At 41.9% G+C, this 16089-nt stretch overlaps 1 protein-coding gene across 5 annotated transcripts in view; it reads left to right on the forward strand.

Annotated features, from left to right (window-relative positions):
- The window catches only part of klf12b (Kruppel-like factor 12b), a 243472-nt gene that overhangs the window by 209320 nt on the left and 18063 nt on the right, over positions 1–16089 (forward strand). For 3 of the 5 annotated variants that reach the window (XM_041198790.1, XM_041198793.1, XM_041198791.1), the window contains 2 exons: positions 9986–10081; positions 13481–13638. In XM_041198790.1, coding sequence (XP_041054724.1) covers positions 9986–10081; positions 13481–13638 — 254 coding nt within the window. The remainder of the gene's footprint in view (positions 1–9985; positions 10082–13480; positions 13639–16089) is intronic. The other 2 variants (XM_041198792.1, XM_041198794.1) reach the window with 1 other exon arrangement.

The raw sequence follows: 16089 nt of genomic DNA on the forward strand, positions 1-16089 counted from the left end.
TTTAAAACCATGAAGGGTTTGGATAGAGAAAGTAAAGAGAACTGTTTCCAGTAGCTGAAGGGTCGAGAGCCAGGGGACACAAATTTAAAGTGATTGACAAAAGAACAGAGGCGACATGAGGAGAAACTTCTATTTTGCAATGAATGGTTTGGAATGCTGTGCCTGATAAGGTGGTAGGAACAGGTTCAATAGAAGTTTTCTAAAGGGAACTGGATAAGCATTTGGAAGGAGGAAAGGTTTTCAGGGATATGGGGAAAGAGTGGGGCTAACTGGATTGCTCTTTGAAAGAGTCTGTCCATAGACTGGATGGTTTTTATATTCCCTCATGGGATGTGGGCATCTCTGGCCAGGCCAGCATTTATTGTTCATCCCTAATTGTCCTTGAAAAGGAGGGTTGAATAGCCTCTTTCTGTACTGTGCTATCCCATTCACTTTTTATATTCTGCTGTGCATGGCTCTATTTGTGTGTAAAGATGGTCTTGACTCCAAGTTACGAAGGCTAGATCTTATAAATGGCAGATGGATTGCCATTGACAGTCCTCTGAGTTAGAGGAGATGAAGTGAAAGGTTTAGCTGTTCAAAGGATATCCGGACTTTTGAACAGAACATGAAAATGAATATGGTGCAGGGTGTTTTGATGAGCTGATTGTTCAATCATTGCCATTGAATACATATATATGTATAGTTTAACATATATTCAATTGCAATAAAATATTTATTGCGTACAAAGGAAGTGAAATTCCAGGACAAACAGAATTGTCGAACTTACTTAAATTCAATAATTTAATATTGTTATATATTCTGATCAGTCGACTCAGAAACACGAGATGCACCAGGGCCGATGATTTCCCTCTCTTGCCCTGCCCCAAATGAAAATACTTGCCCTCTCAAAACAATCATCTTTTGTGTAATGAATATCACAGTGTTGTGTGAAAGACCCATAATATTCCAACACTGTAAAGACATCACAATTGTAGTTCAACACAGGGAATGCACCATCAGTAAGGTTAATCAAACATCGCTGGGGCCTATCCTTTTGGAATAGTACTTCTACATCAAACCAAATGAATTTTCACATAACTGTGCTGTGAAATCAGTATTCCAAAATAGAATAGACAAAAACAATTCTTTAGGATTTTCTGGCAGTGCTAATAACACCCACGCCAGGTATACACCTATGAGGAAAGAAGCCCTTATATACAGTTAACCATCTGCACTAGCTCCAGTACCAACAGCAACATTGAGAAAAGTAGGTTAGAAATCTGCTGACTCAAGAAGGGCCTGTCTGAAGTGCCACCATTATTCTTTGGTTGTCAGCACACTGCTGCTGATATCGTGCAGAAAGACATTTGGTATTTTCTGGACTGTACACACTTCCCCCAGACATTGGGAATGATCCAAGGAATCCAAAATGAAAGTCCTAGTTCTTCATTAATTACCGTTGCCAGTGGTGTGGATTCTCTGAGATAACGTAAATGGAGTGAATGCCACAGCATTCACAGAATCACTTCAAGCAGAAGCTATTCTGGTATCTAACTGCAATATAATGAGATGTGCTGTCAGAACCAAGTTCCCTGTGCTGTTATGACCCGGATCGGAGAAGTGCGCAGATTCTCTAGCCCCACTACTCCATGGGTCGCAGCAGTAGTGTAAATATTTATTTCACTCGTCAATATGACCAATTGTTCATCTTCACTACTGCTAGACCCAGAATAAAAGAGATTTTAATCAGGCTTCTTTCAATAAACACAGAATAATTGATTTATTAGGAAACAAATCTTTTTTTAAAAAAAGTTGCAAAACTGGTTCACATACAACTTATAATCCAGAAGTGTAATGATTTACCTCTTTTAAAATCCCAACACACCTACACACACACGCACAGCAAAACAAATAAGGCCTCTGCAGAGGTTGGCGTAAGGGAACACTATAACAAGGATAATGTTCAAAAAGGTCTTGATGCTGTTGACCTGACAGAGTGCTGGTCACAGCAGTTATCTGGAAGTCCTTTCAGATGGGGCTTCAGTGAAACACTGTATATGTTAACTTACATTTGTCGCAGCTTCACTGGCTTTCAAAATACAGGTGAGTTATACTGAGATGAGAAGGTGAACACCTTCTCTACTGAAGGTGAACACGCCACTCTGGACTGCAGGCAATACAGGGAAAGAGAGAGAGAGAGAAGCAGTCTTCCTTCACAGTTTTCTCCAAGACACACAATGGGCTCAAAATAAAATGTTCAGAGACAACGTCTCCCAGACCAAGTGTTTTCAGCCAATCAGCAAGAGCCCAAGGCCTGGCAACAACAGGTTTTTTTAAATGATAACTCAAGTAAACAAAATAACTCTTATCCCACCAGGTGTCTTGCTGGTCATCTAGCTGAAGTCATGTTATTTCTTGAAAAAAACAGCTTTCCCACAGACCAAGTGAACTTGTAATCTTTTTGAAATAATAGTTGTCCAAATAATGTCCAAATAATTCAATGTCCTTCCAATTTTTCAAAAAGCATATAGCTCCTGGAGACATGGACTCCTAACAGTGCTGAAAAAATATTAATTAAGTGAAATTCCAGATTCACTACAACTTCTAGCATGCTGCCTTCAGAACAAAAAGCTACATTCAATGGTATTTAAATAGGGTAAACTTCAATATGCTGAATAGCTATCTATCATTAACTTATGAATCAAAAAATGCCTTTGAGGCACTGATATTATTTAGATCAGAAGTTTCTACCAGTATTTCTGGCATGAGGTTGTCTGACAAACTAACACTTCTAGGTTGGCCCCTTCTCTTTCTATATGCTGCTCCTTGACAACATCATCCAAAAGCGCAGCATTAGTTTTCACATGTACGCTGATCTATCTCTTCATCCCCTCTCTCAACCTCTCCACTGTCTCTAAATTATCAGATTATTTTTCCAACACCTGGTACTGGATGAGCTAAAGTTTCCTCCAACAAAATATTGCGAAGACTGAAGCCATTGCTTTCGGTCGCCACCCCAAACCCCCTTCTCTAGCTACCGACTCCATCCCTCTCCCTGGCAACAGTCTGAGGCAAACTGCTTGCAACATTGGTGTAATATTTAACACTGAGGTGATCTTCTGAGCGCATATTTATGCCATGAGTAAGACAAGCTCTTTCCACCTCAATAACATCATCTGACTCACCTTGCTCATCTACTGCCAAACCCCAGACCTCCAGACTGGACTATTCCAATGCACTTCTGGTGAGGCCCCCATGTTTTCTCCTCCATAAACTTGAGGTAATCTAAAACTCTGTTGCCTGTGTCCTTACTCAGACCAAGTCCCATTCACCTATCAGTCCTGTGCTTGCTGATCTACATTGGCCCCCAGTCAAGCAGCACCTTGATTTTAAAGTTCTCATCCTTCTTTTCAAGTCGCTATATGACCTCATTGCTCACTATCCCAGTATCTTCCTCCAGTCCTAGAAGCCCTCGTGATATTTGCACTCCTTCAGTTCTGCCGTCTTGTGCATCCCCTGTTTTTGTCGCTCCATGATTGACAGCCATGACTTTAGCAGTCTATGTCCCAAGCTCTGGAATACTATCCCCAAATCTCTTTACCCTTCTTTATCATGCTACTTAAACTGCCTCTCTTTGACCAAAGTCATTTCTTCTAATATCCCCTTATGTTTCAGCACCCCTTTCTCCTGTAGTATAAATTGTTGTGATCGTTTGAAATTTGGCATTCTTGCATTTGTCCTGTATTGTGCAAGATGAAGAAGTTTGGCCACATTTCTCTGTTTTTGGCAATATTCAAGTTCTATACTACCAAGTGACTGATTACTATATAATTAGCCAAAAGACAGAATGTTTGTTTGGAGTGGCATTGAGAAAGGACTGGGTCAGGTTCGATGTTGTTGATAGCAAACTGTGCAGGCTCATAAGTTAAGAACAGCTGCTTGGAAAAGCAGAGATCTGTTGGCACCAGGATTGCAAACTCTCCTTGTACCTCCAGGAGACTTCATAGGACCTTGCGCTCCAGCAACCCTGCACAATCAATCTCTTCTCCCTTTCTAATATTGCTGTAAATGAAAAAAGTCACCCACAGCAGAGTCCAAGAGACTGAAATTCAATTCTGTGGGCTCCAGGGGAAGCCTGGAAGGTTGGTAACCCTAGTTGACCTTAATAGAGCCATTCCTCAGTATGAAGCAGCGTCTTCAGAAGAGGAAGATGGTGGAAACAGAGAACACAAGAAATAGGAGCAGGACTAGACCATATGACCTGTGAAGTCTGCTCTGCCATTCAATATGATCATGGCTAATCATTTCTTCAACTCCATTTTCCCGCCTGCTCTCCGTATCCCTTAATTCCCTGAGAGACTAAAAATCTGTCTATCCCAGCCTTAAATATATTCAATGATGGAGCATCCACAACCCTCCAAACATTCATAACCCTTTGAGTGAAGTCTCATCTTAGTCTTAAATGATCGACCCCTTATCCTGAGACTGTGCCTCTGTGTTTTAGATTCCCCGACCAGAGGAAGCAATTGCTCAGCATCTACCCTATCAAGCACCCCCGCCCCTAGAGTTTTATACGTTTCAATGAGATCACCTCTCATTATTCTAAACTCCAGAGAATATAAGCCCAATTTACTTAGCAAAGTAAGAAGCTACATTTTAAAAGAAGGGAAGGAAGGATTTAGGAAAATAAAAACATAGGATTGATAAGAGTGAAAAAAGCACTTTACTCCCCCAAATAATAAAACTAAAACAACAGCAACAGCCTTCTGGTTTTTAAAGAGACAGAAACTTAACATAATTAACAGGTATTTCCATCAAATGACAAAAATTAAACCTTTCTACATTAAAATGAATTACATAGAAATAACAAGATGAAAATAAGCCACACGGCTCAACCAGTCTATGTTGATGTATTTCGCCATACGAATTAGGAGTCCTTACTTTACATCCCCATCTAGCTTCCACATTCCATTACTGCCCTTTCCTTCAGACACTTAATGCATTCTCCAATGTCATCACAGTCTCTGCTCCAATCAGGCTTTCCACAGCCTGACAACGCTGTGTCTCCTGCTCTCTGTCATGAGTCTCTTGCATGTTATCATATACCTATGACCCCTCATTCTTGACCTATCAATCATTGGTAACGTGTGCTTCTAACATTTTTTTAAAACCTTCAAGGGGTGTAGATTACGCTGGCATTTATTGCCAATTCCTAGACAACTGAGTGGCTTTGCTGGCCATTTCAGAGCGCAATTAACAGCCAGCCTCATTGCTGTGGACTTGGAGTCACACGTAGGCCAGACTGGGTAAGGACAGCAGATTCCCTTCCTTAAAGAAAATTTAGTGAATCAAATGGGTTTTTAACAACAATCTGGTACCTTAATGGGCACCATTACTAATATTAGCTCATTATTCCAGATTTTACTTAACTGAATTTAAATTCTCTAGCTGCCACAGTGGGATTTGAACTTAATTAGCCAGATCGTTAATGCTGACCTCTGGATTACTAATCCAGTATTATAAACATTACACTACCATATCTTCTTCATCCCATCCTTTCTTCATTTTGAACCTCCCTCCTCAATCATCCTGTATTTCCCCTCAAAAGCAGGCCCAGATTTTCACATTTTCCTTTATAATTTGTTTTTCCCCGTGCCAGGCAGCAACCAGTGAACCTCTGCTGGCCCCTCTCTCTTGCTTCAACACCCTTCCTACAGTCTGGATCCAAAAACTGCGCAGTGTACTAACGGTGTTCTTTCTAAGGTTTTATGGAGATTGACCATTACACTTTTATTTACTAAAACACATCCTCTGGGTATAATTTTACAAATACTGTACACCCTCATAAATCATACAGCACAGAAGGCCATTCAGCACATTGTGCTATGCCAGGTCTTTGAAAGAACTATGCAATTAGTTCCGCTCCCCTGCTTTTTGACCATAGCCCTGCAAATTTCTCCTTTTCATGTGTATGTTAATAATGAATGTTAAATAACATATAAAACAACAGCACAGGCTTAAGTTGTTTTGGGTAGAAAGTTAGCCTCAAGAACAAGAGCTATTTGAAATCCAGAATTTGGAATTCTGCCCACACTAGATCTGGAGTATGAACCCACCTGAATGCTCAATCCCACACAAAATATTCTAAAGGAAGGTTAAGGGAAAAGTTTTTAATGAACCATCATTTAGAGCATGAAAACCTTCCCTTGCAGAAGTATTCAGCAAATCTTTTGTCTGCTTGATGTGCAGAAACCTATTACATCACTGATCTGGACAAGTATCAGTTTTTTCTGTTTACAACAAATGTCATGATAACGAGTGTACAGTATTTGCTATTTCATTGGCTGCGAAGTGTTTTGCACCTTCCTGAAGATAATAATAAGTCACTCTCTAAATGTTGTCCTTTGCATGTTACTGGGAACACTGGTTATCCCATTTCCATTCATCTTTGGCTGACTTAGGTTGCATTTCCACTTCAAACCACAAGATGGTGGAGGTGGCAAGCATTGCTTTTCATGCAACAAAATTGAGTCACCCTGCTGATAGAAACTTTGGACATGGGAATGAATATAATTATCTCCTTACTGGAACTGCCAACAACAGATGAACACTGAGGATGCAGTGATAGGCACTGGACAAAGTCTAGACTCTGAATATTATTGTAAATAGCACATAACAACTTAAGTCCGTGCTATTGATTCAAATGTTATCTTTTCAGAATATTTAATATACAATCTTAGTGTACACTCAAAGGAGAAATTTGCAGGACAATGGGGGGGAAAAGGGGGAATGAAACTCATTGCATTGCTCTTTCAAAGAGCTGCCACAAGCACAATGGGCCAAATGGCCTCCTTGTTTTGCTGTATGATCTATGATTCCCTGAATAACCTTAAATCAAAACCATCAGAGGGCATGCCATGGCACATTACAAAAGAGATACTCAATTTAGACTCAAGTGCTGGTTTCAGCAGGTTCACAGCAAGTGCCACATGCAGGATTTTGCATGATCCCTGACAGACAAATAAAAATGAACAAGACCTTTAAAAAAAAAACTGACAGTAGATCTGAGAGGATCTGTCCAAATGACCAATTGTTTGTGTGAAGCTAGATCTGGAGCACATGGAAAAGCTGAGAGGTCTATTGAGTGATTAAGACGTATCTCGAAAACAGCAAGTCAATTGCATTTTATTCCAGGTCCTGCTGCTCCCAAAAATGCAATTTGGAATTCTGCCACACCGTGACAGGACTTGTGTAAGATTTAGAAAGAAAATCACAGCAAAAGGGAACTGAGGAACAGAGTTGTTAGCAACCTCATGTTGCCTCCAACCCTACTGACGTTTAGTGGAAGTTTCCCCACCTCATTCCAGAATATTCAGTGTTCCGCAGGGTAGGTTTCGTTTTTCCAGTCCCTCTGACCCAAAGATGTTGCATGGACTGCAGTTGCCTAGGTGCCAAGGTCTGGAATTCAGCCCTTAACCATCTCCGGCTCCCTCTCCTCTTTAGGGATGATCCTTAAAACCTGCTGTGGCCAAGCTTTTGGTGACCTGTCCTGACATCTGCGTATGTGGCTCGATGTCTTAGTTTGTTTGATAGCCACTTCTTTGAAGCACCTTGGCATGTTTTACCACACCGAAGGTGCTATATAAATGCAATGTACTGCCATTGCCAGCAGCACTGACTCATTTAGGAATTAGCACTGCTGCCAATATTGGATGCTGCTGTTGGCAGCATGGAGATATAAATGTCACATATACTGGAAGCCTTGGGGTCCTTCTGGAAACAGAGCTGGTGCCGCATTCTAAACTGCTGTGCCCAGTAATGCCATCAGCCACTGCCCGTCACTTCTTTACGGTTTATATTGGCCTTGTTGTGGTAAAATGACCACTCTCGAGTCTGTGAGCTTCAAGTAAACAAAGGTTTTATTCAAGCACATGCTGGGAGAGATCAGTGCAATCCTGGCTGCTTCCCCAAAGATCTCTCAATAATGCGAAGCCTGTATCACAATTTACAGTTCTTGGTTCTCACATTGCAATACACTGTCTGGCACAGTCCTCAATTGCTGATGTTGCTTTAGCACATACGTCACGTAACCTCATCAATGAGTGGGGCAATTCATGCTTGCAGATGATCCCTGTTATCTCAGCTTTTGGTCTTGGGAGGTTTATCAGTGACTGGGGCCTCTGTTTCCTTATCTCCTTAACATCTTGTTTACCCAGGCTGCGAAGACCATTAAATTTTATGGTTAACTAGGTTCCCACAGTAACAGCTACATATTCCATCATGCCTATAGTGTTGGCTAAATTTCTCATCATGCATAGAAAGACTTCTCACTACAGTGCTGTTAGGAAGGAAATTCCAGGATTTTAAATGAGCAACAGTGAAGGAATAGTGATATAGTTCCTAGTCAGGATGGTGTGTGGCTTGCAGAAGAACTTGCAGATGGTGGTGTTTCCATTCACCCACTGCCCTTGTCCTTCTAGGTTGTAGAGGTCACGAGTTTGGAAGGTGCTGTCTAAGCAGCTTTGGTGAGTTGCTGCAGTGCATCTTGCAGATGATACACACTGCTGCTATTGTGCATCAGTGGTGGAGGGAGTGAATGTTGAAGGTGGTGGATGGGATGCCAATCAAGCGGGCTGCGTTGTCCTGAATGGTGTTGGTTTATAATGGCACTTCATTGTCGACAGCGCAGAGTCAGCCAAGCAGCAGTCAAATGATTTGGCCTCTGTAGGGCTCCCAGGATAAGGTGCAATGCAGCAAATAGCTCAGCAAGCAATCACACTGCTGCACAGCTAATAGACCACCATGACTAGCATACTGATTAGTGGCATTGTCAAGAAACCAGGTAATACGATGAAAAATACAAACAAAAACTCAACAGCCTTCACTCCTCTACTCTCGAAGACAGTGAGGAAATGAGTTTTGCAGGTATCAGGAGGGAGCAGGAATTCCTTGTGCATTGAGCAATTCTGTCGGCATTATTCTACACTCAGAAAGCTAGTGAACCACTATAGCAGCATGGCTGAGTCTAATACCACTCCTTGTCTGACATTACATACAGGTATTCCTAACAAGGTAACAAGAGATGAGGGATGGAAACTCCAGATTGTTTAGATTTACCCACCCCAATCCTGGAGGCATAAGCCTAATCACTCGCATCACCATAGATAAATTCAGATAAATTGGAAACTGAACCCTCCTGATCTGCACCACAGTGGGGCAGAATTGCTCAAGATTTATTTCAACTATCATAATTAGGGCTTATAAACATGCTCAGTTATTCATCAGTTGAAACTGAAGTGGACAGCATGGTGACTGACTGGGAGCGGAGCTCTTCACTCACATCATGTTGCAAACCTCTCACAATCTGTGAAGATTTAAACCCAGGGCTGGATCAGTGCATTATTTTTGTCATGGAATATATTTGACTCTTAAGATACATTAAGCACCACAGCGTTCTGGTTCAGACTGCATTTGGGATTTTGTACAGTAATTTAATGTATTGCTGAATGAACCAAGGTCACTCAGGCAACATTTTATTTTACAACCAATGCTTATCAAGTTAGTGTGCAGAAAATAAAATAAAGGCTTAGAGTACACTTCAGTGTTTTATCAGTCGTGTGAAGGACAATATCAGTACTGTTCCCATTTGACAGCAATTAATCAAACTTAGTTGTGTCAATATTTTTCTTCTGCAGTTAGTAACCGTGCTCATGGTAATCCTGTCTTATTTTTGGGTGTGCATTACCCAAACAGTAAGTACAACTCGTTGTTTGAGAACTCCGATTCAATTGTACAGTTTCCAAAATCACATACTAACAGGAATAATTACAGCGGTGCTGGCTTTTCCTTTCTAGTCGCTTTGCGCTTCAATTAGGCTGCTGTAATAATTCATTAAGGTCTGAAAGTCTGCTAGACTATGTGGCTTGATGATTGATACAATGATCCGTGATTCTGAGTTAAGAGCCAATTAGAAGGCAGGTGACTAAAGATTCCTGTCTTTCAGACAGTTGCTGGGAGGCACGAGTGATGAATTTAGTTCTTCACGAGGGACACGGGGCTATGACATGAAGTTCCAAATCAGCAGAAGCTTCAGTCCCAAGTGAGTTGAGATGCTTAAGTTACAAAAATTGGAAAGTCACAACTTCTGGGGGCAAAATAGCGGAAACAAAATTCCTTGGGATTCATCGGTAGCTTGGTGAGAAATTCCAAGAAATCTGTGCTGGAAATTTCCTCTGGGCTCCTCCATCACTTTGGCAGAAGTTTGATGAAAAGTTCATCAATCAGGGAGTTTCCACTGAGCATATGGTGGTGATGGGAGGGCAAGCTTAGAGGAAAATCTTCTTTCGTACCAAACTTTTGTTTTCCCCTCAGCCAAGGGGAGGCGATGGTGTAGTGGTATTGTCACTGGACTCGTAATCCAGTAACCCAGGGTAATGCTCTGGGGACCCAGATTTGAATCCCAACAGGACAGATGATAGAATTTGAATTCAATAAATATCTGGAATGAAATCATTGTCAATTGTTGTAAAAACCCATCTGGTTCACTAATGTCCTGTAGCAAAGCAAATCTGCTGTTCTTACCTAGTCTAGCCTACATGTGACTCCAGACCCACAGCAATGTGGTTGACACTTAAATGCCCCTATGAAATGGTCTAACAGGCCACTCAGTTGTATCAAACTGCTACAAAGTCTCGAAAAAGGAATGAAAGTGGATGGACCACCTGGCATCGACCTACGCACTGGAAACGACAATGGCAAACTCAGCCCAGTTGACCCTGCAAAATCCTCCTAACTAACATCTGGGGGCAAGCGCCAGAGTTTGGAGAGCTGTCCTACAGACTAGTCAAGCATAAGCAGCAAGTGATGGAGAGAGCTAAGTGATCCCACAACCAACGGATCAGACCTCAACTCTGCAGCCCTGCTATATCCAGTCGTGAATGATGGTGGACAATTAAGCAACTCACTGGAGGGGGAGGCTCCACCAATTTCCCATCCTCAATGATGGGGAGCCCAGCACATCAGTACAAAATATCAGGCTGAAGCATTTGCTACAATCTTCAGCCAGAAGTGCCGAGTGAGTGATCCATCTCGGCCTCCTCCGGAGGTTCCCAGCATCACAGATCCCATTCTTCAGCCAATTTGATTCACTCCACATGACATCAAGAAATGGCTGAGCGCACTAGATAGTGCGAAGGCTATGGGCCCTGACAATATTCCTGCAATAATTCTGAAGGCTTGCGCTCCAGAACTTGCCACGCCCCTAGCCAAGCTGTTCCAGTACAGCTACAACACTGCCACCTGCCTGGCTATGTGGAAAATTGTCCAGGTATGTTCTGTACCCAAAAAGCAGGACAAATCCAACTTGGTCAATTACCACCCCATTAGTCCGCCCTTGATCATCAGTAAAGTAATTGAAGGAGTCATCAACAGTGCTATTAAGCGGCCCTTGCTTCGAAATAACCTGCTTACTGACGTCCAGTTTGGGTTCCACCAGGGCCACTCAGCTCCTGACCTCACTACTGGTTTAAACATGGACAATAAAGCTGAACTCCCAAGGTGAGCTGAGAGTGAACTCCCTTGACATCAAGGCAGTATTTGACTGAGTGTGGCAATAAGGAGCCCTAGCAAAACTGGAGTCCATGGGAATCAGGGAGAAAACTCTCTGCTGGTTAGAGTCATACCTAGCACAAAGGAAGATGGTTGTGGTTGTTGGAGGTCAGTCATCTCAGCTCCAGGACATCACTGCAGGAGTTCCTCAGGGTAGTGTCCTCGGCCCGACCACCTTCAGCTGCTTCATCAATGACTTTCCTTCCGTCATAAGGTTAGAAGTGGAGATGTTCGCTGATGATTGCACAATGTCGAGCACCATTCACGACTCTTCAGATACTGAAGCAGGCCACGTCCAAATGCAGCAAGACCTGGACAATATCCAGGCTTGGGCTGACAAGTGGCAAGTAACTTTTGTGCCACACAAGTGTCAGGCATTGCCCATTTCCAACAAGAGAGAATCAACTATCACCACTTAACGTTCAATGGCATTACCATCACTGAATCCCCTACCATCAAAATGCTGGGGGTTGCCATTGACCAGAAACTGAACTGGATGAGCCATATAAATACTGTGGCTACAAAAGCAGGTCAGAGGCTAGGAGTCCTGTGACAAGTAACTCACCTCTAGACTCCCCAAAGCCTGTCCACCATCTACAAGACTCAAGTCAGGAGTGTGATGGAATATTCCCCACTTGCCTGGATGAGTGCGGCTCCCACAACACTCATGAAGCTTGACACTGTATGGGACAACACAGACCGCTTAATTGGCACCCCATTCACAAACATTCACTCCCTCCATCACCGATGCACAGTAGCAGCAGTGTGTGCCATCTACAAGATGCACTGCAGGAACTCACCAAGGCTCACTAGACAGCATCTTCCAAACTCACAACCACTATCATCTAGAAGGACAGGGGCAGCTTATAGACGGGAACACCACCACCTGGAAGTTCCCTTCCAAGTCACACTCCATCCTGACTCGGAAATATATCGCAGTTTCTTCACTGTCACTGGGTCAAAATCCTGGAACTCCCTCCCTAACAGCAATGTGGATGTACCTACACCACATGGATTGCAGCGGTTCAAGAAGGCAGCTCACCACCACCTTCTCAAGGGCAACTAGGGATGGGAAATAAATACTGACCCAACCAATGAAGCCCACATCCCGCGAATGAATAAAAAAAAGCAACTCATAGATCTCGATAAGGACCAATTATCTTCCAAGCTTCAACACCTCTGAAAAGAACCTAACAACCCACCCACTTAAGATACAACACAAAGCCCTGCTGAAAACATGCCCTTTTTAAGTACATGTGAATCATATCTACAATGTGTGCCAGATGACCACTCTCAAAATGTTTGAGAGACACTACCATCTAACAATTAGATTCCTTCCTGGTGGTAGTGGAGAAAGGTGTTGGCGCATCACATTGCCATATTGAGCATGAGAACCACACAAGATACACAGGGGGTGGGTGATTTTCATCACCTTGGTTATCCTATTGGCAGCCGAAAAACTGTGTCAGGCAGGTGAATAAGTTGGCGAGTTGCTGTTGTGGCACTCCAGTTATAATTCTCAGGTACAAATGGGTGTTAGGCACTTTGGAATGGTATGGGTGAATGAGACTGGTTAGGGGAAGAAAGGAGGAAAAGATAGAGGCACAGGGAAAAAAAATCAACAAATCTAAATATATAATACAAAAAAATTACCTTGTCACTCCATGTAAATTGAAAGAACTTTGGAAAAAGCAAGTGTAATATTTGCTTTAACTCCTGAAACATAAATTTTCATGTATTATTGGCAGGTCTATCTGGCTAGAAATGTTCATTCTTTGACATTTGTTTGATTCCCATCATAACTTGTTGACCTCCCATCATATTCACAGGAGGTCGTGTAACAATCAGTTTGGGTTTGTATTTATCCTATGGTCATTGTGTCCTTTTTCAGTTCGGATTCACCTTTCAGTATTGAGGGTACAAGACTACAACGAAGATCTGAGTCCCCTGACTCGAAGAAACGACGCATACACAGGTGTGATTTTGAGGGCTGCAATAAAGTGTACACAAAAAGCTCTCACTTGAAAGCACACAGGAGGACGCATACAGGTAGGAGGCTACAACAACATGCATTGATACAAGATTTTGAATGTGAACGTCCTACAAATTGAACTAAATAAGGAAACAGAATAGGTCGTGGGGGCAGATATTTGGACAACTGACTGAAAGGTTTGAAGCAAAGATGGATTTTAAGGCCAGAGAGAATTAGAAGGGTTGATGTTGGGAGGTCTAGGTTGTAGAGTTGATGTTGGCTTAGGCATTGTTTGTGGGCAAAAGGAGCAGGTGGAACACAAAAAAAGTCAGATACAGCGGATCTAAAGGAGAAGAGAAATGGAAAGCAGGAAAGAAAGAAAGATAAATTTTTTATATTCTTTCATTCATCAAAGGTTTATTGATTTAAAATCAACTTCCGTCACAGCCAAGGGTAAAATTGAGGTCAGTTTTACAATCAAAACATTTTTGCAAATAAAATATAAAAATACAGGAGTGATAAAGCAGAGTAAGATAATGTATTGATCATTAGATTAGGGTTCAAAGTTTAACAGTCATTAACGGTTTTTCATTGCACAGGAGAGATATGGCATTGGACTGTTCTTAAACCTTGTCATTTTGTATCCTAATTCAGTTAGTTCTGAGTTCAGTAGCTAGTAGCCACTATGAGATCTGTCTGCAGGTAACAAGTAGTGAAGCTTAGAATTAAGCATTGATCTTGCAAAAGAACGGCAGCATTGATTGCTGTTCTCCAATGACTCCAGGCTGCAATTGTGCAAAGAACCTGAGTAACAATGGGAATCAAGGTAAAGAATGACACTGCAAACTCTATTCTGAACACTTTCATGGCTTTACATTGCTCTTTGTGATGCCGCACAAGCACACAGGTGTCCCATATTCCAATACCATGTCTCATGACCTCAGGACATCCCAAAGCACTTTATAACCAATGAACTACATCTGAAGAACAGACACTTGTAATGTTGAAACATGCAATGTAAGGCTGTAGGAATCTGGAAGGATTTGATAGGACAAGACTGTGGAGATGTACAAAGATGAAGATTTTAAATTTCAGGTAAGTTTGGGGGTAGAGTGACTAGGGCAAGTTATTGGAAAATGTTGTCATTTAAGGTGGAAGATCAGAAGCCAGAGAGAATGGAACAGGAATAATGAAATGGCAAAGGGACAAAGGTGTGGTTGAAGACCATGAAGGGGCTAAGGTGCGATAGAGATGAGCAATATTGCGGAGAATGGAACTGATCTTGATGTTGATTGGATGTGGTTTGATGCTCAGTCTGCTTCAGTCTGAGGTCGTGGCCTGGGAGTTTACGGAGTCAGTGATAACATAGTGTAGTTTCTAACAGAAATGGCCAACCCATTGTTTCCAATGTTTAGCTGGAGGAAGTAGTATCTCACCTGATGGCAGAGATAAGGTGGCATTGGAGGTGGTGGAGAGGTGGAGCTAGCTGCCCTCAGCATACATCTATCATTGATCCTGTGACTGCAGGTGATGTCACTGAGAGACAGTATGTAGTATAGAAAGAGCTTGCAGATGAACTTTGATGAATTCTGCAGGTGGTTGAGCTGAAGTGGGAAGAAAAGCCATTACTAGAGATGTGCTGAATGTGTTCAGGTCAGGAGGAGTGTTATCACTTAAGGGTAGTCTCATGCAATGGAGCAATGATTAAAAAGGATTGCAGCAATAGATTGATCAACCATGTCAAATGATACAAAGAGGTCATGTACTCAGGAGGTAAAAAGCCATTCCCGAACCAGTCAGAAAAAAGCAAAAAGTCCTGCTTGGATGCTAACCAGTATTCCTCCTACAGTTCAGGATACTTCTGAATACATTTTACTTATACTCATCACAAAATATCAACTTCCTTAGACAAATCTGCAATTCAAATGACTTGAAACATGAACATGTGCTCACATTGTTTGCTACCAGCGGACAATTATTTCTCCTATCTTTGGACGTATATCAGAAATTGTGCGGTCTACACACCAGAGTCTTCAGATCCCTTTGAAACAATGTAAATCAGCATGCTGCCAACAGACCATATAGCTCAGACTAAAACCTAATCGAGTCTATTGCAAGAAGCTAAAATGTGAGGTAGCACAAACAAATTGCGGTAAACATAAACCACTGCTTGACCCTATCTGCTCCAAAGAAATAGAAGTTATGAATCTTAATTGTTTTCTTCAGTTCCTTTGATAATGAGAAATTAACCCATAGATCTACTTACAAGTTCCTGAAATATATGGTGACACAGTGTGGGGAACATGGGGTGTTGTGTTCAGTGGTTTGAATGATCTATGTTTGATTATGTTATTCTGTTCACTAAGCTATGTTCACTCTACTTGATTGCTTAAGCCAATGGGTGGAGCTAAAGAGGTTAAGTAACTGACACCTGACAGAAAGTTCTAGAACCTGGGCTGAAAATATCTGTGTAGAAACCCTGTGATTACTGAGATATTTTAAATTACTATAAATAAGCCTGTTGTAGA

The sequence above is a fragment of the Carcharodon carcharias genome, chromosome 11 (assembly GCF_017639515.1).
Source record: "Carcharodon carcharias isolate sCarCar2 chromosome 11, sCarCar2.pri, whole genome shotgun sequence".
In the NCBI taxonomy this organism is placed as follows: Eukaryota; Metazoa; Chordata; class Chondrichthyes; order Lamniformes; family Lamnidae; genus Carcharodon; species Carcharodon carcharias.